This window comes from Colias croceus, chromosome 13 (genome assembly GCF_905220415.1).
Source record: "Colias croceus chromosome 13, ilColCroc2.1".
Classification (NCBI taxonomy): domain Eukaryota; kingdom Metazoa; phylum Arthropoda; class Insecta; order Lepidoptera; family Pieridae; genus Colias; species Colias croceus.
The window spans coordinates 3,355,323-3,379,988 of NC_059549.1; the positions used below are offsets into that span (position 1 = coordinate 3,355,323).

The window sequence follows — 24,666 nt, forward strand, 5'->3', positions numbered from 1 at the left end:
TTGTTGAGGTAGTTCTAAATAATTCTAATTCGTATTTGACCATTTACAAGCGTGTCCAACCTCTCGTAACGTATTTCAACCAATGGGAAAGCTCTACTTTGTTATGAACCTTCCAATCTAGCCAATGAATAGTTTGACAAGAAACTGCATAATGCATCTAAATGCAACAGCTATCAATAATCAACCATCAAATAAAACAGTTTTTTAATCTGAAGCACAAGTATGTAGTGTTTGTTTGCTTTGTTGTTGTGGTGTAATTTTAACGTTATGATAAATGGAAATAGTGTTCTTTTAAATTATTATAGTAGTTAACAAAATCAAGAGCTAACTTACAACCCTATTAAAAGAAGATCGAATTATATGAACCTTTACAGGGGTAAGTACAAAAACTTTCATTGTATTAATCACCGCACCATGCACATTATTTGATTTTCTAAATCAAAAGTTTTAGCCTTTATGTTTTAACAAAGGTAATAAACATATTCATATTGAATAAACATTTATTACAAATAAACTAAAAAGCCCGTAGATTTATATATTTGAAACTTTATACCTATCGTATGTACAATTTAAAAAAGTATATTTTGTGAACATCGTAATCATTGAGAATTGTTCAGTTACCTACCAATTCCTTTAATTCAGATTTAAAGATTTTTAACTTTAAATCTCCACTCTCCTCGCAACTTAATTTAGTCTATTAAAATTATTCAGTAACGAGACTATACAGTCACTAAAACTAATTATACCTATTTTCATTTGTAAATAAAGAATGTCAACACATACTTCATTTATTTCTATTAAAAGCATTATATCAAAATAAGATCAAGATATTATCTTGTACACAATATTTGCAAGTTTATTTATGTCAATGTTAAAAAAATTGTTTCACAGTAACATCATAAAAACACTAAAATTTAAAATCAATGTGATTTCAAAATTATACAATTTCTTTTAACATCAACTTTTGTATGCGTTGTACTCTTCTGTCAATATCAATTGAGTATGAGTGCTCAAGTCTGCCTGAGGTTTGTATTTTCCATGTTACTGTATCAGTTAGTTAATTTATCAGCCAAAACTGTGTATTCACTACTATTAAGTATGTATATGTACCATTTATTTTGATGTAAACTTGTTTATAGATTATCTAATCTAAATTATTATAAGAATCAAGTCTCTTTAGAACAGTAAGTATATACTTGAAATATATATTTCAATCAATTGTGAAAAGAACTAGAATGCAATAATATCAATTTCATATTAGGGCTTTATGTTACTATCAGTTTTATTAATCATTTATGTAATATTTTCCTACGGCAATGAAATTATTCTCTTTGGTTGGAATACTCTGAAGCAGCTTCATATTATCATCAAAGTATAGAAATAAAATCCTAATAAAATAAAAATAGCTTCCTATTTCATCCAATTGAGCATATAAATCATGCCACTTAGTGCCCTTACGCACTAGCGGTTAACCGCGAGGGCGGCTTACCGCGCGGTTAGCCGCTTTCCCATTTTAATATGCAACCGCTTATATGATTAGTGCATACAATCATAAGCGGTTGCATATTAAAATGGGAAAGCGGCTAACCGCGCGGCTAGCCGCCCCCGCGGTTAACCGCTAGTGCGTAAGGGCACTTAACCATTCCAAAGAATGATTCATACTAAAACAACATCAAAATCCAACTAGTAAATTGTAGGAAAACAAACAAAATTCAAATAAATCATTTTCTAAGACCACAACCTGTACCTATTAAGGGTATTTTCGATCAATGTTAAATGTTGAATCTATTTAGGTAACACCATTATAGTCATTGCGCAAACCTATTTTTAAATAATGTGGGAATTCCTGGTCTTATCACTTTGTTATCAAATTACTTGTATTTGTAAGTGACACCAATATCAATGTTACTAGCGGTGACAAATGACTAATGATCCACTGGCCTTAACCTAGAAAATATGTTGAGGTATCACAAAATAAATTACTGTGATATAATAGATTGTACGCTATTTTTAGGGTTCCGAACCATAAAAAGAATAAACGGAACTCTTACAGGATCACTTTGTTTTGTCCGTCTGTCTATCAAGACCATTTATAATAGGAATGCATTGAGGTATCAATTAAAGTACTTATACAGAAAATATTGTTGGTAAAAAAAAAGAAACCTAGGACTGACAAGTTGAAAAACAATACACAAATGAGTTCCAATGTTTACTTTAGAACTTTGTAATTGAATATTGGACTTTAATTATTTCTTTTTAAATTGTTGACGCTATGAAATCTGATCAGTAATAATAATCATGGTGTAACATATCAAATATCTTGTCTCAGCGTTCGCAAAAAAAGAATTTGGGCAATGATAGTTCAACAACTAGATAAATAACTATTTGATGGCTTTTATTTCTTACATAGATAGAGACTTTCCAGATTCATTCTATGTAATATAGCCACAGCATAACAAAAATCAAATAAGATCCATCAAATTTATTTGATTAGAAAAACAAATTAAAATTCAACTATGCTCAAAATTTTTTAGGATAGGTATTAATTTATTGTTTAAATCTAAAAATAAGATATCAAATTACTTGTGATTTAACATTCAACCTTTTGCGTTCAATATTCTTCAAATATGATCTTATTACATTGTGCACATTGACATCACACTTTGTATTCGTCACACAAACATAATTTTGCTTGTAGTAAAATTATCATCTCAATAGTTTGTATACAACCTTGACAATCGTGATTCGTGATAGTTGGTTGTGCGGTCAAAAACCTAATTCGCGGTTCATTACATGGTATATACCCACTAAAGATTCGTCGTGTAGGTGGCACTCATCATGAAGGTCATTCAATATTTTAGCGTAAACTTGGTCCGAATGCTAATAACTTAACAATACTCATTAATCTGCCGCGATTTGTTCATACCAGACGCTCGTCGAAATTTTTATCGATTTTATATTTGAAGGAAATAACTTTAAAGATGTTGGTGATTTGTTTGTGATTTTTTCTAATTCATTGTTCTATTACTTGAATCGTCTGCAAAAGTAAGTTTACTTGATAATAATTATAATCTGTAAATGTAAATTCGTTGTATAATATTTGTTTCTTCGTAGACTCCAGTTGACGTTCGGCACCGGATTTTGTTCCAATAAAAATACTATCTTCGCATCGATATCCATTTTTTGCGCATTTTCATCTCACGTCTACAATAGAGAATAAAATGTTTAGATATTATTGTTGTTAAAGAATGCTTTTAAATATAAGTAATTTTCACCGCGGCTTTACTCACGTGCATTTGAAATTATCGCGCCACAGAAGTGGGATGATTCACAAACAACTTTCCGATCAGATATCTACTGTTGGGATTAAATTACTACAAAATCAATGATGAAAATACCACATCTCTAAATAAGTCAACTCGGGTATTTTAAGTTATAAATTTTGAATAATAGCATCGGAACGTATTCCGCTCCTAAACTTGTTTGTAAATACGGCCATAGGTACTTCCCCAAACAAATTGCGATTCCCTATGTCCCTTCAAGTTTTGATATCGAGTCTATAGACACTAACAAAGTTCCAACTTCCAAGATATCCTATACTCTCAACACAAGATCATCATGAAAAGTAGTTATAACGGTGAGATTACAACAAAAGCGAAACCCAAAAGAAGCGTGGGCGATTTACATGTAAAATATAACATTGTATCAATCACGTTACCTACTTTAAATTTTATGCGTAATGTTTTTTTTTTTCTATTTCAATTCCTTATCATGATGTCCACATTGTATGTACCTACCTCCATCCTCCTGTTTCTGTTATCACTCTTTTATCTATTGACACACAACTAAACAATGGATGCTTTCATAAACATTAAGTGCTTGGATGAATCAGTGATCGTACGGCTATTATCAAAGACTATTAGCCGTTTCGAAGGTGCCCTCGACAGGAGTGGATATGCATAATTAACGCAATTAATGGATGTACTTGTAACAAAACTGGCGGAAAAAATTGACGAACCTATTAAACTAAATACCTTTATTAACGAAGGTTTATTCATTGATTAAAACCTTGTTAATTCAAGGACAATACTGTCCTTGACATCGAGGTAACTTGCAAGGATTTCGAAAAAGTATAGGTACTAGAGTACCCTATACTCTTACCCAGATTTAGACTAAACTTACTTTAGGTTATAGGGCAACCTGTGGCTGATTTTTTACCTCATATGATAATGTTCATGTAATCTCGGGTGAATGATCGTCTTGAAAATACACAAGAATAAGTCAAATTCATCTATAACCATAATTAGGAATTGACCATATCCTAAATCAACTTTTAAAATAAAGTAACATATTTTAATAACTACCTAGGTTATATTTAGTACATCGTTCAGTAATAAGCATGTTATTAAAAACGGAACTAATTGATTCACAGATGATTGAGAAGCAGACAAAATGGATATTAGAAATCGCATGTTATTGCAACAACATCAGCAGTTAATTGTGAATGATCTGGACGTGAGATACATACTAGACGAATTGTTTAGTAAGCAAGCTATCTCTCATAAGGATTTCGATCACATTTATCAATTGGTGAGTATTTCTTATTATTTCTTGAATAACTACTACGAAATTGCACAGATACGAGTATTATAAAGCGAAAAAGCTGAAAACGCTCTAAAAATATCTATTAGATGTATAATCTCCCATTTGTTATATGAATATACATAGAAGGGACTGTCCTTTAACTCTTTTTGTCCTATACATATATATTTTCTTTCCAAATAATCGAATAGCACCACAGTTTATGTAATATGCGTATTGGACCAACAAAATCATTGAACTAACAAGAGTGGACGGATATAAGGGGGATCTGGACCGGTATTGGGCAATTCCGAATTCCCGGATGATAATAACTGAGGAACTCAAGTCTATTGTTCTAACATTCTCCTCTACTGCCGTTTAGAGGTCAGCAGGAGTGCCTTTGCGCGGTCACTAACATCATCTAATTGCATGTGTAGTGATAGCATTATCGTTTTATAGAAAGTTTTATCTCTCTTTGTTTATCATACTAAATTTGTACCTATCATATTATTATAATAACGTAAACATTCTAGTCGAGGTGGGTGTTGTTTTTTTCCTTCGTTTTATTAACCGACTTCATGTCTTTTCATATTGCGTATTGGTATTGGAAATTCATCTAAATTTGGCTCTTTTCAGAATGATAGAGCCGACAGGGTCCGTTTTCTAATAAAAACGATCCTACAAAATGGCAACAACAGTGCATTTGATGCCTTCGTAGACAGCTTGGCGAAGGACTACAATTGGATATGGAAGAAGTTCGCGCTGGCTGACAGTAAAGCGATGATTGAAGACAGCTTCGAGGATAGCATCAGTAGGGGAGATGTGCCGAGGCTGCCCGACCATTTCGTTAGACGGATTGCTGTGGTATGTAGTGGGCAATTAATAGTTTTTAATAGTTAATTATGAAAAAATGAGTTTATAAAATAAAAGCTTACCAAGGTTTGCAGTTAATGAAATGAATGCAAAAAATTTGTTTGCTCTGATTAGATAATACAAAACCAAGTCATAGCTAGATGTGAGAACTTTAATATTTGTTTGAGTAGTTTTTGAAATAATTCGTTCATTTTATGATAACACTAACTACGCTTTTTTAACATGACTATCATGACGTGCCCGTACATGAATATATCTCCGGTGCACAATTTTGCATGTTGCAATTTGTTTTATAACTAAAAATGTACTTCCAGGAGGAAGATGTAGCGAATAAATTGAAAGCGCTAACTCGTCACAAAATCCTGGCGCTCCATGGCATGTCTGGTTCAGGCAAGACATGTGTCGCCATCAGTGTGCTGCGGAACAATCCAGAACTAGTCACCGATGACTTCAATGGCGTCGTGTTTTGGCGCAATCTCGGCAATTGTAAGACTGAAGATGATATCATCGCTCAACAGAATAAGTAAGTGGGTTATGGTGAAAAATGTTAATTTCATAGTTGATTATGTATGGGTGATTCGTGTTGAACAATGATTTATGTCAAAAATTATTTAAGAACTGCTTTAGAATTTAACTAATTTTAAAGAATTTTTCTTAGATTTTTTAACAATAAATAAATGTAAGTACGTATTAGTTTTCGTTATGTTCACTCAAACACGGAAATCAATCACAGAAGTTATGGTCTAGATTCGAATTTATACAGAAAGATAAATGTACCGCCCTTAAGCCTAATATGGGAACTAGTAATCTTGCAGAGTTAATAACCATATTTGAGACTAAATGGACTTAATTTATTATAGCACGCGGCCTATTCGTCAATTCATATTTGGTATTACTCATTTATATATACACACGTGGTTTACTTCACACTAGTCAATTACAATTTATCAGGATTCATCAGCATTATTTTTACACGCTTTATATTAGCTTCACCTGTATGTTTGTTTGTAACCGACTTCTTTGGGCGCGATTTTGAGCCACTTTAATCGGCCAGATTTCGTTCAAACTTTGTAGATTTATTGAGGACCGATGACAATACACTAATTTGATAAAATTTTCTATTTTTTAGTTCGGTTTTCTATAAAAAGCGTGTTTTTTAGTTTTTTTACTTCTTATTCAAATGTATCATGCAGATTTTTTACTATTAACAAATATGTGTATCTACCCGCATTAAACAATATACTTACTTATATTAAAAATATATTAAAACTCGGATGCAGCATAGACTTTTCTCTTCCACTCCGTTGAGGACGCACGATCCTTGCAGAGCTGTTATTTATATCTATTTTTTATGTAGTTGTTTTACTTTCTATATCGCTTTTTCTACGTTTTGTCAGGTTATACCGAAAAGCATCAATACTATGCAATCAATCGAACAATTCTTTCATGAATTCTTCAATATCGATGTCTAGTATCGGTTCCAACGCAGACTCAATATCTAGTACAGACTGGACGTGCCAAGAACTAAAAGATAGATTACGAGCTATGTTCTCAGACCCGGCTTTAAAGAAAGCGCTATTGGTGCTCGATGAAGTGAATGAAAAGAAATGTTTGGAAGCATTTGATGTCGGGTGTAAGATTTTGGTCACTACACGGGATACAGATGTGATATCTACGTTTCATCCGCAGATTGTTAGAGTGAGTAAAATCATATATTATCTTCTCTTAATATATATAAATCTCGTGTCACAATGTTTGTCCTCAATGGACTCCTAAACCACTTAACCGATTATAATAAAATTCGCACACCATGTGCAGTTTGATCCAACTTGAGAGATAGGATAGGTTTTATCCCGGAAATCCCACGGGAAAGGGAACTATGCGGGGTTTTCTTTGAAAACGCGGGCGAAGCCGCGGGCGGAAAGCTAGTGTATTTATAAATTTAAGTCATGGAAAAATAACGATCTTTTTTTATTTAGATGAATAGTGTAGGGACAACTTAAACTTTAATTTTTCATTCTTACATGATTTAGTTATGTTTTGAATCAACCTACTTGGATTAATATTTGTAACCTTTGAAAATTGTACTCTAATATTAAAAGAGCAGTCACATACTTGTAATCTTAACACCAAATGTGCTGTTAACATCGATACTTTCGATAAACGATAATTTTTTTTTCGGGATGAGCCATATAAAAATACTCTCAATATAATATTTCAGATAGAAAACCATTTCACCGAAGAAGAATCTCTGTCTCTCATATCATCATGTATAGATATACCAGAATCAAAGCTTCCCAGACAAGCGAAACGATTGCACGAGATATGCAAAGGCAGTCCGTTCCATATTGCACTAATTGGTGCTGAATTAGCGGAAAATAAGGAGAGATTGGTCCACGATACAAGGCATTGGAATTATTATTTGAACAAGCTGGAGAAGAAGGAGTATTTTTTGTAAGTTATTTTCGACTTTTGTTTTATACATATGTCTGTAGTTTTTAAGGTTTTACTTAAGGTGATTGCTACGATCTGTTCCCAGCCAATGTCCCGCTAGATGGCGCTGAATTCTACATTTCTAGTTTATTTGAGTTTTTGCGTAATTGGAAAAGATTAAGGTCGTAGGAATAGTCATGGCGATTACTGAATATTATATTTTATTTAAATATGTCATATCATTGCCTTAAAATCCACCCAATTCGGTAAAACCATGCGTTTTAACATCTGTCATTGCATACAGGGTCGTTTACACACACAGACGTATACAAAAATGATAAAGATTGAACTCTAGATGGCGTGAATGTAAAACAAGTTTGGCGTGTATGTATTTGAGTAGTTAGTAGCATATTATATTCTGAATTTCTGATCCATGCCTATTCACTCAAAACTACCTAATAACACTAATGATTTGTAACAGTAAATTATTTCAATATGTAGGTATTTGAACATTTCCCAACAAGACGTAAGAATAATTATTCGTAGGTATACAAGATACAATAACAAATCTAATACACTATTTATTATTTTATTATTTACTAGCGGTCCGCCCCGGCTTCGCCCGTGGTACATGTTTACGTTTTCTCTCCATAAGAAGTAAGAACCATCCTCGTACTTCAAGGAATATAATAAAAAAAGAATTATCGAAATCGGTTCAGCCGTTCTCGAGTTATGCGCTTACCAACACATTTTGCGATTCATTTTTATATTAGACTAGCGGTCCGCCCCGGCTTCGCCCGTGGTACATGTTTACGTTTTCTCTACATAAGAACCATCCTCGTACTTCAAGGAATATAATAAAAAAAGAATTATCGAAATCGGTTCAGCCGTTCTCGAGTTATGCGCTTACCAACACATTTTGCGATTCATTTATATATATATAAGATTATGTGAAAATAACCAGGAAGGTGAAAAACATATTTACGAAAACATAGTAACATATAGCTGTCGCTACAATAATTATTATATTTCAATTTTATCTTTTTATACCTAGTAGAACTGGCCGACGAATAAAAAAAATCGTATTAGAATACAATATATTACGGAACAAAAAAAGGATTGTAACTGAATTAGGTAGGTATGTTTGTTTCTGGGCGCACCGTTTTCGACGACGCGACGCGACGCGCGACGTAAGCGTATAGGTATAGGTACCTACTTTGCTAAAACAAACTAATAAAATTGTGTGTCTGTCTGAAAATTCGGAAAAGCATATTTTGCAAGTTTGTGATTACTTTGATAGTTTACCGATTTATAATAATTGTAATTGTAATTGTATAATATATAATTTGCAATGTGGTGAAATTTCATAAAAATCACGGGCCAATTTTTTGTTTTGAATCCCACCGAAAATATAATTGCGTTATTAGAATAATTAATTACTATACCTACCCACGATCAATTATTACAATATAGTCTCAAATGCATACTAGAGAAATATTGCAATTTGATTCAATTAAAATGCATAGCATACAAAAATAAATTCACAACACAAGAAATTCCGCGCGCAAATCATAGCGCGTGTCAATGAAATCAAGAATGTTTTATATCAAGCCGACGCGGACGAGCGACGACGCGACGCCGGTACCTACGACGGACGACCACGCTTCGAGTTGCCAAACACACAGCCAAACAACAATAATGAGTAATAAATTGTTTACAAAAAAAACAAGTTTTCCATTTTTCTGTATGAGTAGACAGAACTTCAAAACGCCACCTGCTACGGTTTATATTATGAACGATGGTTATAAAAATAAAAGTTATATTTGTTGGTGTAAACTATTTTATTGATCAATAATTTTGGAATTTAAAACTGTCAACATTGATTACAATAAAACGCAGTTTTATTTTATTACACTATTGTTTTTTTATCAAAACATGTATTTGAAGTACCATATAATATTATGCTGATCCAAGCATTTTCACTCAAAACTAATATCACTAATGATTTGTAAAAGTAAATTATTTCAATTATATACATTTCATAACCAACAAGTAAGAATAATTATTATTATTCCTACCTACAACAACAAACCTAAAACACTATTTACTATGGGAAAATAACCAGGAAGGTGAAAAACATTATATTATTATTTACGATTTCGACGCACTCGACTTTTAGTAAAATATAGTAGGTAAACATAATATTATGGTTTTGATTTTTGCTACTAGTATAAGAAAACTGCGTGTTCAAACTACTTGTTTGTCTGTCTGAAAATTCGGAAGTACTTTGGTAGTTTACCGATTTATAATAATATTGTATATATCGTTGTTTAAAAAATATTCAAACACAATAAAATATGATATACTGATTTATCACTGGTTTCAGTGATGAACTGATGAGTCAATGTTAGCCACTATACTTTCGTCATACGTGTGTATGATTGATGTGATTTGCAACGTGGTGATATTTCAGAAAAATCACGGGTCAAATTGTCCCACCGAAAATATAACTGCGTTATAAGAATAACTATACCTACGATAAATTATACATAATACAATATAGTCTCAAATGCATACTAGTGAAATATTTTATTTGAATCAATAAAATAAAAAAAAAATAAAAAATAATAATAATACAAAAATAAATTCACAACACAAGAAAATCCGCGCGCAAATCATAGCGCGTGACAATGAAATCAAGAACTTTCGAGCCGACGCGACGCGGACGACGAAGGAGCCTAACAAAAGTACCTACAATCATAGGCGGCTCGTGACAAAATTGTATGGCCGTGTTCACTTGAAATAAAACAACGAAAATAGGTACCTACAATAGCGTTAGCAGTACAAAAAAAATGAGCACCACATTATAAATGTCTATTTAATATTTATACACTAAAAATTATAGAGTATTTCAAAACGAATTCAATTATTATTTAGCAATAATTAGAAAATCCCCGAATTTGCATTCGTGATCGTATTCATAGTGTTTGTCTACACTAATATTATAAAGAGGAAAACTTTGTTTGTTTGTTTGATTGTAATGAATAGGCTCATAAACTACTGGACATTTTACCAATGTTTGCAAGTTTGTGATTACTTTGATAGTTTACCGATTTATAATAATTGTATACTTATATCATTGTTTAAAAATATTCAAACACAATATGATATAGGTACTGATTTATCACTGGTTTCAGTGATGAACTGATGAGTCAATGTTAGCCACAATACTAATCACTTTCGTCATACATGTGTATGAACTATGATTGATGTGATTTGCAATGTGGTGAAATTTCATAAAAATCACGGGCCAATTTTTTGTTTTGAATCCCACCGAAAATACATATATATTACTAATTGCGTTATTAGAATAATTAATTACTATACCCACGATCAATTATTTCAATTTACAATATAGTCTCAAATGCATACTAGAGAAACATTGCAATTTGAATCAATTAAAATGCATAGCATACAAAAATAAATTCACAACACAAGAAATTCCGCGCGCAAATCATAGCGCGTGTCAATGAAATCAAGAATGTAATTTATATCAAGCCGACGACGACGCCGAACTAAAGTACCTACAGTACCATTTACCTTCAGTGTACAATTGTGGTACAATACAGTTTACAGACCTACGACGGACGAACAATAATGAGTAATAAATTGTTTACAAAAAAAAACATAGTTTCTAAGGTCATTAGTTTTATTTTATTTTATTGTTATTTTCTTTGAACGATTGGAAATGAAATTACTCAATTTTTACACAGAACTTTGATTTATTAGAATTATGCTCATTATGTATATAAGATAACGAACGCGAATGCACGACATCTAGCGCGTCTTATGTCTAAACATCGCCTTTCGTTTAGACATTGACGCGCTAGATCTGTAATAAGTATATAGTCTATGCGCTAGATGTCGTGCTTTATGTCGTGTTTCGCTTGGCAAAAGTCACGCACACTACTGTAGAAGTGTCAAATTTTTCCGGTATTTTACTGTTGTTTTTCTAAGTAAATATTGTAAATTATTGATTAAAAAGGTCGAACGCGCACACATTTCATTATAGAGAAGTGATAAAATGATTAGTTTTAAAGAAATAGTGTCTGTGTTAAGTGTTTAGAGGTAATCAAAAATGTATGGAGGGACGGTCGGAACATCCACCTTAAAATTAGGCAAAACAAAGGATAGTGAACAAATTAGTATAATGTTTTAACAAAACTGTTCAGGATTGAATCCTGCATTTTTTTAATGTATCAAATAATATTTAAAGTTAATTAATCACTATTTCAATTGTTTTTCTTTTCTTCGTTTAATTTAGGTATATGTTAAAACTAAGATCAGTCTCAATGCGTGATTATAGCATTAATGTCGTAATTATCACCTTATTTTACAGTTTATCAAAACAAAACGGCAATCCGATGAAACCAATAGAAATGTGCATCAATTCCCTCAAACCAGATATTTTACCACTGTTCAAAATGCTCTCAATCTTACCGGACAATGCCAAAGTATCGGCAAAGGTGCTCAGTAAATTGTGGAATAAGGATATAAGCAAAGTTGAAAGTATTATGAAACAGCTACGAAGCAAATCCTTAATAATCGAATTCTATGACCAAGAACAAAGGAATTATATATATGAAGTGCATGACTTAATCATGAACTACTTGAAAACTACAGTCACGGAAGACGAAGTGAGAAGATTGCATAGAGACTTCCTAAAGAGTTACAAATACGATGCGGATAATGCTCCCGAAGAAATAGAAGACGATGGTTATATAGCTTTTTATATCGGTTATCATTTATTTCATACGCAAAATTTGAACAAACTATGGAGTTTGTTCGGTAAACTGTTTTTGGATCTCAAGTTCCTGGGCAATAAAGTGAGATTGACCGGACCGGCCGATGTTATATTGGATTTGCGGAAATATGAAGATCATATAGTTGATGGGGCAAGTATTCTGTTTATAGTTTCTATTTTTTTTTTTAGAAATAAATTGAGTTAAATTCTTTAAAATATAAATTTTAGATTTATCCTTTTAAGTAAAATGTCTAAATAAAAGGCAAGGCGAAAGCACAAAAATAAACTATATTTATTCATACTTAAAGATACATAAGATAAATCATGAACAAACAATTACTTATCAGATAATACACAAAACATTTAGTCACGATTAAACAAAACATAAATTTGATGTTATCACTAAAATTGCCTTATAAAAAAACATAGTTTACCTTCAGCTATATGACTCAAAAAGTTATTAATTTATCTAGTACCAAAGTATACGTAAAAATATTCCAGTATTTCTAGTAATGGAAAACTAACATTTTTAATCCCTAACAAAAACATCTAAAATCCCACAGGAATTAGACAGAGAACTACTATACAGCATCCGTTTGTACCTCAGCACACACGGAACGGATCTATACCGCTCGCCCAGCACAGATGTAGTGCAAAGTATTCTACAACATGAGAGTAAAGGCATATTGTACACTAAAGCTTCGTCTGTTGCACAACAGGGCTGCGATATGAATGAAGTTTATTTTGAATTCTTGTGAGTATTTTCTTATTTTTAGTAATAGCAACGTTAGAATATATTTTTAACTTTTCTGTAATTTATAAAAATAATTTAACACTGAAAGAATTTTTCAAATCGGACCAGTAGTTCCTGAGATTAGCGCGTTGAAACAAACAAACAAGCTCTTCAGCTTTATAATATTAGTATAGATTTGTTAAGTCCACACCGCTTCATGCAATCGTCAATCACTCTACAATATGTCTTCTTCCAACTAATGAGAGTTGATCGAGTAGTGACATACACGCATGACGAACGACTGGAGCGACGCTGCCGCTTCGTGCACTCAGTTTTGATTGTTTCTTTGAAAGATGGAAGTCATTTGACGAAACCGTGTGCATGACGTGTGTATTGCGACGACAATAGTCCTTACCTGAGAGATATCGCTGTTATCTATGCGTTTTCTAATTTCTTACATTTTTATTTTGATATTGTGTTTTTTGAACCTATACCAATATTATAAAGCTGAAGAGTTTGTTTGTTTGAACGCGCTAATCGCGGGAACTACTGGTCCGATTTGAAAAATTATTTCGATGTTAGATAGCCCATTTATCGAGGAAGGCTATAGGCTATATATCATCACGCTATGACCAACAGGAACGGAGCAATGCGGGTGAAACCGCGGGGAACAGCGAGTTTTTAATAAAGTTATATTCATTAATTTCGCAGACACGAGCAAAATGTTGAAGAAATAAAACACACGACGATAGACGCCAAAGAAATAATTACGACGGTGTGCTTTCTGAGGAATTACGTCGTAGCGGGTACTGTCACTGGCGCTATAAAGGTTTCCATTCAAGATTATTCTACTTTTGTTTTAATTTATACGAATACAATTTATTTTAGAATCACGTGATAATACCGAAACTATTCAAGATTAGTATAGAATTTGTTTCTTTTGTAAACCATAACAGGGCTTAGAACTCAAAATATATGCTAATCATGTTGTGGTCAAGTGAGTCAATAACAATTAAATTTTTGTTTGAAGTTCTTATTTTTTATTCTTAATAACTCAGGCCCCGGAACCACAGACACAATAGAAAATCTATTGTGTCTGGGACCGATCGAGCGGCTTGGGGCTCAATGGGTTAATTAATTTATAGACCTTTTTCACACAAACCATGAAAAAAAATGTTGTATCCATGTATTTGCTTAAATTGTAAATTATCAAATCTCTATCTTTATCTTGCAGTTCTTCGAAATATCAACAAACAAGCTCAAAAAGGAGCTCCAAACCGGCGACTCCGCGATCAAGTGGGTGGGCGTGTGCCCCGCGAGCCCCGCACGTGTGGCCGCGCTCGCCTGTAACGGGGCTCTTGCGTTATTTTATGTAGACGAGCTTGATTGGGATACAGACGGAGTTATTGAAGAAGGTAAGTTCTTTTTTTTGTAAGCTGCCAGTTGGTAGTTTTCTTTTTCTTTTCTTAAGTGCCAGCTGCTGAATTTGGAACACAGATGAAGTTATTTAAAAAGATTGGTAGTTTTTATTCTAAGGTGTATTTGGAACGCGGACAGGTTGGTTGCGGAAGGTTGGTATTGTTTTTTTTTTTTTAAGTTGGTATATGGTGACTCCGCTATCAAGTGGGTGGGCGTGTGCCCCGCGAGCCCCGCACGTGTGGCCGCGCTCGCGTGTAACGGGGCTCTTGCGTTATTTTATGTAGACGAGCTCGATTGGGATACAGACGGAGTTATTGAAGAAGGTTAGTTTTTATTTCGGGTGCCAGTTGGTTTTTAAGCTATTGCATAGCTTCTATCGCGGGCCTCGAGCGCGGGGACCGAATCGAGAAATTCCGTAACGAAAAAACCTCACGCTCCCCACTCCGACGGGCGGAGGTGTGACTTGAAGGCATAGCATGCAATAGCTTTACCGCGGCAGTCCCCAAGTGCCACACGTCGTTTTTTTTTTCTTAGGTGCCGGCTGTTGAATTTGGAACACGAACGAACTTATTTAAGAAAATTGATAGTTTTTTTTTTAAGGTGCCAGATGCTAGATTTGGAACGGACAGGTTTGTTGCGGAAGATTGGTACTGTTGTCTATTACTTTTTATAACAGCTGCAATGTGATGACTTAGTCTAGTTTCGCTATGTATATTATGTAGCTTTATGCCTAATTACAGAAAACGAAGAACCGTTAAACAACAACGACGCGACAAACACAATAATACAACCAAAACTGGGGCCGTTTATATCCGCTCGCTGGGCAAACACAGACGAACTGATCATCACGCACACAGCCAAAGAGATCATAATATACAAGACGAATGGACAAGTGCACCATTTTATAGACAATTTGTATAGGAACAGTGATATGTTGTGTTGTGTGTTGTGTAGCTTCGATAAGCACGCGATAGTTGCGACTGCGGGCGTGAGTTCGTACGCGTTGGATGTTATCGACTTGAAGACGAAGACGAGACATAGTTTTGCAGAGAGCGGTTTAGTTTTGGATATATTGGTTGTTTCTGGTGAGTTTATTTACTGTTAATGAATAAAACTTTTTTTGTTGTTAATGTAAAATAGAAATTGTGGCCTATTTCTAAATTTCTATTACTCATTTACGATTTATGTATTTTAATAAACAAAAAAAATAAATTATAACAAAGGCTTACAGTTTTTAAGTCGAAGAGTTTGTTACATGATTGAATAAATATATCGAAAGTTCAAAACATTCATTTGAAAATGTTTGCACATTGTTTATTCCTTATAATACACCTTCTCACCACTTTCAAAACCAAATATGCACACAAATCTTTATAATACTAGTAAATTGTTTCAGATAACAAAATAATAACGTTAAAAGAAAGGGAAATATCGGAATTTGAGTGTAAAATGAGTACCTATATAATGCAAACATGCACAACATGTAAGGGCAGGGTTATAATAACAGCTCAAAGTATAAAGCCTAACATGTCCTTTCTGTCTATGGCTGTGAACAAATCCGGTACTTTGTTGTTTGTATCTACTGATGATAGTCGAGTACTGTGCATTGATCTCAAGACGTCAGCTCATATATTTGATTTGGAAAATCGGAGAGGGTGAGTATTAGAATTTTTATTGTATGTTCAAAAAGCAAATGTTAAAAGTATGAATATGTTATTAATTAACTATTGAATATATTTATTTATTTTATGTATGAAATTCATACTATTCTTGCTGTTATAAAATTAAATAAAAAAATTGCAATACAGGGTGGATACATTCAAAGAAAACTATTTACTTAATTTTAATCGGTGATAGATTTTAGTATTAGAGCGGCCATACACGGACGGCTCGAGCGGTCGGTCGTTGACTGCTCGAGCTGTTGCTCAAACTGCGCCGTTGACGGCTTGAAGCGGTCGCGACTGCTCGAGCAGTCCGTGTACGGCAGTGAATGAATGTCTATAATTCACCGCGCGGTCGCGGCTTCAAACCGTCGGTCTCAACTGCTTGAAGCGGTCCGTGTACGGCCACCCTTATACATTTTTATGCAAAATATTATTGGAAAAAAAATGGTTGTTTGTAAAGTAGGTTTACGATCGAGATGTTTACGTGATAACGTCTTATGATGAGATGAGACGCTCGTGATGAGACGGGAGATCGGTCCGTCTCTCTCTCGTTATACCTGCGATCGCGCTCGTGAGGTTATGGTGTGACACACGTTTCTGAAATGTCACCCGACTGAAACGATTTTAAAGACGTTATCACGTCAAAAAATCAATTCAACATAACAGTTTTATTTCTTCTCTTAAATTATAATTGCCTCACTTTATACAGCGTAGAATATAATGAAAAATATATATAAAACTAAAATTTCCAGGAATGTAGTAACAATGGCGATGAGTGAGTTCCTCATGGACGACTTCGAACCTGGTTCCGATGTATTATTAACAGGCACAGGCACTATTGAGAACTCTTTGAAAGTTTGGTTCTTAGACCCGTCGTTTGTGTCGCAGAATGCTCATAAGAATGCGTAAGTTTTAATATGATTACTTTTTAATGTAGCTTGGTAATTTAGAAAGATTGATATAAATATGAACATTATTGTATACAAAATCATATCAGTATCAATAAATAAACAAATAAATATTATAGGACATTACTACACAAATCGACCTAGTCCCACAGTAAGCTCAATTAAGGCTTGTGTTGTGGGTACTAGGCGACGATAAATATAATATTTAATAAATACATATATAGATAATAACACCCAGACCCAAGAACAAATAATTGAGTTCATCACACAAATATTTGCCCTGACCGGGGATCGAACCCGGGACCGTCGGCTCAGTAGGCAGTACTTTACCACTGCGCCAACCGCGTCGTCATGTTTAGTAAATTGGTTTTTAAATAAATTATACCCAATAATAAAAAATACTTGAAACTTGACAGCGAGTTGTGTGCTTTGAATTTTTTAACTAATATTTAAAAAATTATCATGTTAATAAATCATTAACCAACTGAATACGGTATGTTTTAACTTAAACATAATATTAGCATCAATACAAATATCATATAAGCTCATTTTAGCCATTAGCACAACCTACAATTTGTAGAAGTAATTGTATTTTTTCACAAAATAACCAAAGATGTTTCAAACTAATCTCCACATTTCAGGAAGGTCCGTCTAACAACGAAATTCGACGCGAGTTTCATAGCAACACTATCACCACACACACCCACACAAGCGAACAGTTCCCCACACAGCACGCACACAACCCCACAAAGACACCAATCATTCGCCAGTGCTAAGGAAGTTAAGAAAATACTAAAAAGCACTATGAGTCTAGATAGGCATATGCTGAAACCGCTCAATTTGAAGGGAATTTGTAATGGGAATGAAGGTCAGGGACAACCGTTGCTAGCGGTGGTCGATGATAAGAATAATATACAGGTATGTTGTGCTTTTAAAATTGGATTAAGGTAAATTGTTTCTATGTTTTGTTATGGAATATAGCAATAAGTGTAATTTAAAATAAAAAAAATTGTGCCAGTTTTTGTAATAATAATTTTGTTGCTAATAATCAAACTCAAACATCTACTCATTCAATTAGACTTCTTCTAAAAGCACTTTTTAATCGTCATAGTACCATTTACCACAAATTACCAACTTGTTATTTTTGTGCATATGCTATTTTTTTTAAGTTATATAGGTCTTTTATCCAATATTGAATTGACGTTTTTAAAACAGGTGATGCGTGGTCGAAAAATATTAACGGAAATATCAACAGACATCGAACAAATCATAACAACAGTAAAAATATCGCCTTGCAACCAGCACGTTATATACGGCTTACAATCCGGCATTGTTCGGAAATTCTCTCTACGTACTAAAGAGAATATCACTATAATGGATGTGTATAGTGCTGTGAAATATTTAAATTTCGTGAATCCTGATGTTTTAATAGTGGCGGGAAAGAATAGATGCATTATGGCGTATAGGTTGATGGAAAACGGTGATTGGAAACCGGAGATGTTGCAGAGGGGAAATTGTAATTTGGGCTCGCAGGAGTTGCTTAATAATTGGCAGGGTGAGGGTTCTTTTACTTTGTTATATTATTAGAATAATCGCCCGCTCGTTTTGATAACCACAGGCAATATAAGAGAGAAATGGAAAGATATTCAAGCTATTGACAGAGCTATTTAATAGTTTCTTTTTTTATTCAATTCAAATGCTCATTAATTTTTGTAGTGATTGATAACGAATACCAGAAATAATATTTTTGACTGATGTTGCTAACAACTTAGAGTTTTTAATGGTTTCATAACAATTCTTTCCAATGAAATAGATACTCTTATACATATACTTACATCACTGGTTCTACTACAACAAAAATAAGTAGAAATTCGATTTTTATTGATTACGTGATTTTCAGGCGTAAAGAAAAAGCAGGTCGACCAAATCTCAAACTCGAGCAGCGAAATGAGTATGACGTCACGAACAATCGTAGATAATAAAGTTTTCAAGCCAAGTAACCTCGTAGACTGCTATTGGTTGAAGGATATAGGTTTAATTACCATCGAGTCAAATGCGACCATAAAGCTATGGGATGAAGATCTAAAATTGTCCAGCGTGTTAAATGGAAAGCAAGCAGATGTTAATATACGGTGCTCCGCGTTTGAAAAGGATGTGCTTGTTATATGCGATGACCGTAATTTGGCTTTTCAGGTATATTATGTGTAATGATTATCATTTTTTTCTTCGTGAACTTCAATAATTTAAGGTTTTTGTCTGACTTTCTTAAACTAAATTTTATAATAAGAAGAGATGGGATAAGACTGTATTTCTACTCCGTTTGCAACTTATCCCTATTTAGTCTTAATTGAAATCACTCAATATTTCCATTTATGCTCTTTTTACAAACAACACAAAAATCATACATACTTAATATTTTGGTTTTATTGCGTTCAAATGCTTTATAAATATTTATACGTTTTTAAAGAATAGAAAAATAGAAAAAAGTCGTATTTTTTCAGACGTTTGAATTAAAGAAACGAGATCATGTATCGTTACGAGTAATACAAGAGAGTCAACTCAACAACAGGATTATTTGCTGCGCGCTCACTGAAGATGGGAATATTTTAGCTATGGGACTCGATTCGGGAGATGTCGCGGTAAGATGTAAAAAATAAGTATTAAAAAAGAAAATCGGGTAAAAATTTTCATTTGTTTTAAATATAGTAGTCTAGGATCTTAATGATGTTTAACTGTAATCTAGCTTGTAGCATATATCTCGTGAATTATGATGTAAATGCCATTTAGCATCGCAAAGTTTATTTGTGAATTTAATACATAAATTAAGTAAATCATTAAATTGAATGTTATCGTGAAGTGAACTATTGTTCTTATGAGTAATAAAGTCTTTAAACCTAAGTGAAAGAAACACAAACTCACTTGCGCGTTTTTAGCATTAGTAATCTTTAATTTAAGAGCTTTAATAATCATAATTGAATATGCTGAGCCAGGGCCTTTTTGCAGCTACAATGCAAGTTTGATAAAGTAATTAATATCAGTTATAATTCGATTGTTACCATATGTTTTATTTTTGTATTTTTTGACGGTGTCTTAGAATGTATAAGCTTATCATTTATATTTATACATCCATCCATACACACACTGTTTGTTTTTGGACTTTGGCTTTTTCTTAACTTCTTAAATTTATGTTTTCATTCATGCAAGGGATCAATACTAGGGAAGGAACAGGTCCCCTTAATACAGGTTATACCTAGTAAGGGGGCCTGAACCCCAATCCAATATGACAAACTTATGTATGAATTCAAATAAAGATTTTATTTATTTATTTATTTATTTATTTATCATTGTGTTGTTTGGTTGCAATAAATCTTTTTGTATTGTATTGTATTGTATAAATAAAAATACTCTTTTCAGATATGGAACGTGCCGCTAAAACGGCAAGTGCGTCTGCTGAAGCACCACAAGAGCAAGGTGCAATGGTGCGGCTTCTCGCCGTCACCAACGCGCACAGCGGACGACGGGCCGCCGCTGGTGCTGCTGACGGTGGGCGCCGACGTCGTGTGGTGGAACGTCACCTATCTGATACGGAGCAAGCCGAGCCGGGCCTGGAAGTTAGTGTATTTGGACATTTTTTTTAAGCTATTGCATAGCTTCTATCGCGGGCCTTGAGCGCGGGGACTGAATCAAGAAATTCCGTAACGAAAAAACCTCACGCTCCCCACTCCGACGGGCGGAGGTGTGGCTTGAAGGCATAGCATGCAATAGCGCAACCGCGGCAGTCCCCGAGTGACACACGTCGTTTTTATTTATTTTTTCAAATTTTCAAAAATAGAATTGGGTTGGGTGTAGAACAAGCAGAGCCGTAGGTAAAATTAATTTTGAGATCTTTTGCCTGTCTATGGTGAAATAAAATTCTTTTTCTCCATAATATATTCTACACTAAAGAAGATGACTAACTATTAATGCCTAACAGTTATGTCTCAAATTTATTCTGTTGACAATCGCCTATTAAATTTATGTCTCAACGACGTCGTATAAATCATGACTATCAATAATTTAAATAAATTAACACCTTATACCATGGCTTAAAATCTATAGTATCATTCATCGGAAAACTGCCTGATAAACCGGTAGGCAGAGTTTTGTTTCAGGCAATTTTCGATTGCAATTGTTTATTTGCCTATAATTGTACGTCAATAATTCTTATTGTATAATATTCCAGGGGTAACTGGAACGTAGTGACACCGATAGCAAGCCCACTGGAACCTAAAACTGGCCTCACGCCGACCGACACCAACTCGAACACGCACTTCTTCTTCGGCGACAGTCCACTGGACCCGCACTATCACTGGAAACTGCACTGGAAGCGGAAGACGTGAGTTCCCTTTACTTTATTTGTTAACAAGCCACTACAAGGATAAAAACTATACTGAGATTTTGTTCTGATTAATGTCTGACCCGCTTTTGACCCAGGTTATAAGCGAAATAAAATATAGTGTATGTTACTTCCTTATATAACTGTGCCGCGCGGTTGTTCCCACGGAAGATACGCGACAATTTGTAAGAATATATGGTTGGTTGTTTATTACTCTTTCACGAGGATTTAAATTATACTTGGCAGTGATGTAGCTTGTGTAAATGTGTAAGCTTCACATAAGGCATAGAAATACTTGCTTGTTCCCGGGTGCTCGTGCGGATCAGTCTAGTCTTCATAATTCATTTAAAATGTTCTCCTGCAACTCACATCATCAATTTTATGTTTCAGATGCAAAGAAGGATCGAAAAGGAAAGAGATACTCGCGTGCATAAAGCTCTACGGTATGTACGCAAAATGTATCCGCCATGATGAAAAATTCTGCTGTTTTGTAACCGTTGATAACACTGGTCATGTTCATATAATGACGCTCATGGACTCACAAGCACCTTAAATTACAGATAATATATTTTCAGGAAATAATCAAATCTATTATTCGTACAGTTACACGGATAGTTAATATTCTTTTTAAATTTGTGTATGGAAAAGTTTAAATATCTGGAAATATATTGTAGATAAAGTCAAATTTGTGTGATGAGTCACATGCATTCCTGTAACTTTTCTCAATTCAATAATTGCGGGCCAATCGTTCTACGTGTTATAATAATTATAATTCCTTCGTCAGTGATAGATATACATGTAATCATTCCAGTTTAAATGCAAGGTGTTTTATAAAAAAAAACTAAAAACGGTATTTTCGAAATGATTATTCACCAGTAACATACTGCTCCAAGTTATTTGTCTCAAATTATTTTAGGTTATTAAATGAAAACTGATCAGTTATTATAACTTATTTTATGTAATGCTTTAAGCTTCATCGAAAGATATTTTTAATGTGCTCTCTGATCTCATTTTTGAGCAAATATAAATGTTTTTAATTGTTTAGATAATTTTTTAATCATAATTTTATAATTTAGAACAATTTTTTAGTAGAATAGCTGCCATTTTTTAATTTTAACTTTTTAGGCAACGAATTGTGCTCGGACAATGGTTTTAGTAAAATTTTAATTATTTGTAGCTTTACAGATAACTTCGAATAGTGCTTTTTACATTCTCATTATTTGCTAATTTTTGGCTTAAAACACATTTAAACATGTGAGGTTGTCTTTATTGTAACATTTATATTGGACATTATTAATTGATAGTAATACATATCTCGGCATCATCATTTGTTACTTTAACTATGTCTTCCAATGCATTTTTATACTTGCAAAATAAGCTGGCAATATGAAACTTTGTGATAAAGTAGGTTTTTTCAAATTTGTCAACCATTGAAACGCACATTAAAGTGATAGGTTTATATGCTTTTAAAAGTGGCACTTGTAAATATATGTTACCGTTAATAAGCAATAATAGTATGGTAAATATTTGAACCCACCACTGCATATAAGACAAATTATAGTGTTCTCCGAAATGGCCGATGGCCTTTGAATTTCAGTAAATTTATCTTAATACGTAAAATATACACCATGTTTAGTGAAATAAAAATGATGTGTACCTTATTATTATTCAAACACTTGGATATATTCATAAATTCTATTTGTAATAAAAAAAAGGATAAAATTATTAAAATTGCAAACACTGCCTATACAACCGTCCCATAAAATGAACAAGTCTGTATTTATAAATTCATCATGCCAATAAAACTGTGCCATTTTTGGTAGAATGCAGTAATTGTAAATAAAGGTATAGATTGTAAGCCTTATAGTACATGTTGGTGAGATTTAAAGCGATGTAAGGTCAAATTATGGTGCTATAAGTGATTGAAGTTTATCTCAATTTATATTTAAGAGATTGTTAATGTGTAGCTCATAAGGAATATCATATGTAATGTATAATGCTCAATTTTTTCGCATTTTCTTTTCTGTTCCTAATTTTTTTATACAATTTATTATTTTTCTCCGTAATGACATTATTATTATTATTTAATGACTTATGTTCTTAAGTACATTGTTTTACTTTTTATAAAATAATGTTATTTTCATGTCACAACACATTTTCTATTTTAATTATTGAATATTTAAATGATATAGCGTCAAATTATCATGATCTATCATTTTATCATAATGTAATACCGGTTAAAGTTATACATATTTTTAGATTTTTTAGATAATACTTTATTTTGTGAAATATTCTTTACTTTTAATAATAAACATTTTATTGATGACTATGTTGTTTCATTTTATATTTGAGAAATTACTTCAAGATTCCCTTAATAAAAGGTAAGTATTAGAAATATATTTATGTCTACCTATTTTATGCATTAAGGGTCAACTCACACCAAAAGAGCGTCGAAGCGCGGCGAAGCGGAGCGCAGTTTCCGTGTCATATGAATTTTAACTTTATCTTCATTACTATAATACTTATTATCGCATGACAAGCTCGAACGAGTCGCGCGGATGCCCGCGGCGCCGCTGGAATTCCGTGGAATTCCATTAACGGAGCCGTGCGACTGCGCGAGAAGTCGCGGGAATTCCCGAGAATGCTCGAGCATTCGCGAGCGGTCGCTGGCAATATCCCGCCCCTCGCGCCCGCTCCCCGCACGCGTCTGTGCGCGCGGGCATTCGAACTGCGCAAAGAGCGACCCGTGAATTTATCGCGGGAAGGCGCGCGGATTCCCGCGACTGCTCGAGAAGTCGCTGGAATGCTCGAGAAGTCGCGGGTCTCCGCTACTCCGCGCTTCGCCGCGCTGCGCTGCCCTTCGCCGCTCTTTTGGT

The 24,666-nt window shown here is 33.7% G+C and overlaps 1 protein-coding gene across 2 annotated transcripts; it reads left to right on the top strand.

Moving 5' to 3' along the window:
* The first annotated feature begins 208 nt into the window (after positions 1-208).
* LOC123696993 lies at positions 209-24,116 on the top strand. 2 transcript variants are annotated; one of them, XM_045643401.1, is made up of 20 exons: positions 209-376; positions 4,433-4,590; positions 5,218-5,445; positions 5,769-5,977; positions 6,852-7,152; positions 7,676-7,908; positions 12,287-12,842; positions 13,255-13,445; positions 14,136-14,253; positions 14,659-14,839; positions 15,584-15,928; positions 16,240-16,498; positions 17,260-17,412; positions 18,057-18,333; positions 18,631-18,970; positions 19,316-19,608; positions 19,917-20,054; positions 20,830-21,026; positions 21,638-21,790; positions 22,181-24,116. In XM_045643401.1, the coding sequence occupies exons 2-20, from the start codon at positions 4,453-4,455 to the stop codon at positions 22,341-22,343; spliced, it is 4,473 nt and encodes a 1,490-aa protein (XP_045499357.1). In that variant the 5' UTR covers positions 209-376; positions 4,433-4,452; the 3' UTR covers positions 22,344-24,116. The 2 variants fall into 2 exon arrangements, with proteins under 2 accessions (XP_045499357.1, XP_045499358.1); XM_045643402.1 differs by lacking the exon at positions 209-376 and adding an exon at positions 2,903-3,045.
* Positions 24,117-24,666: the final 550 nt, after the last annotated feature.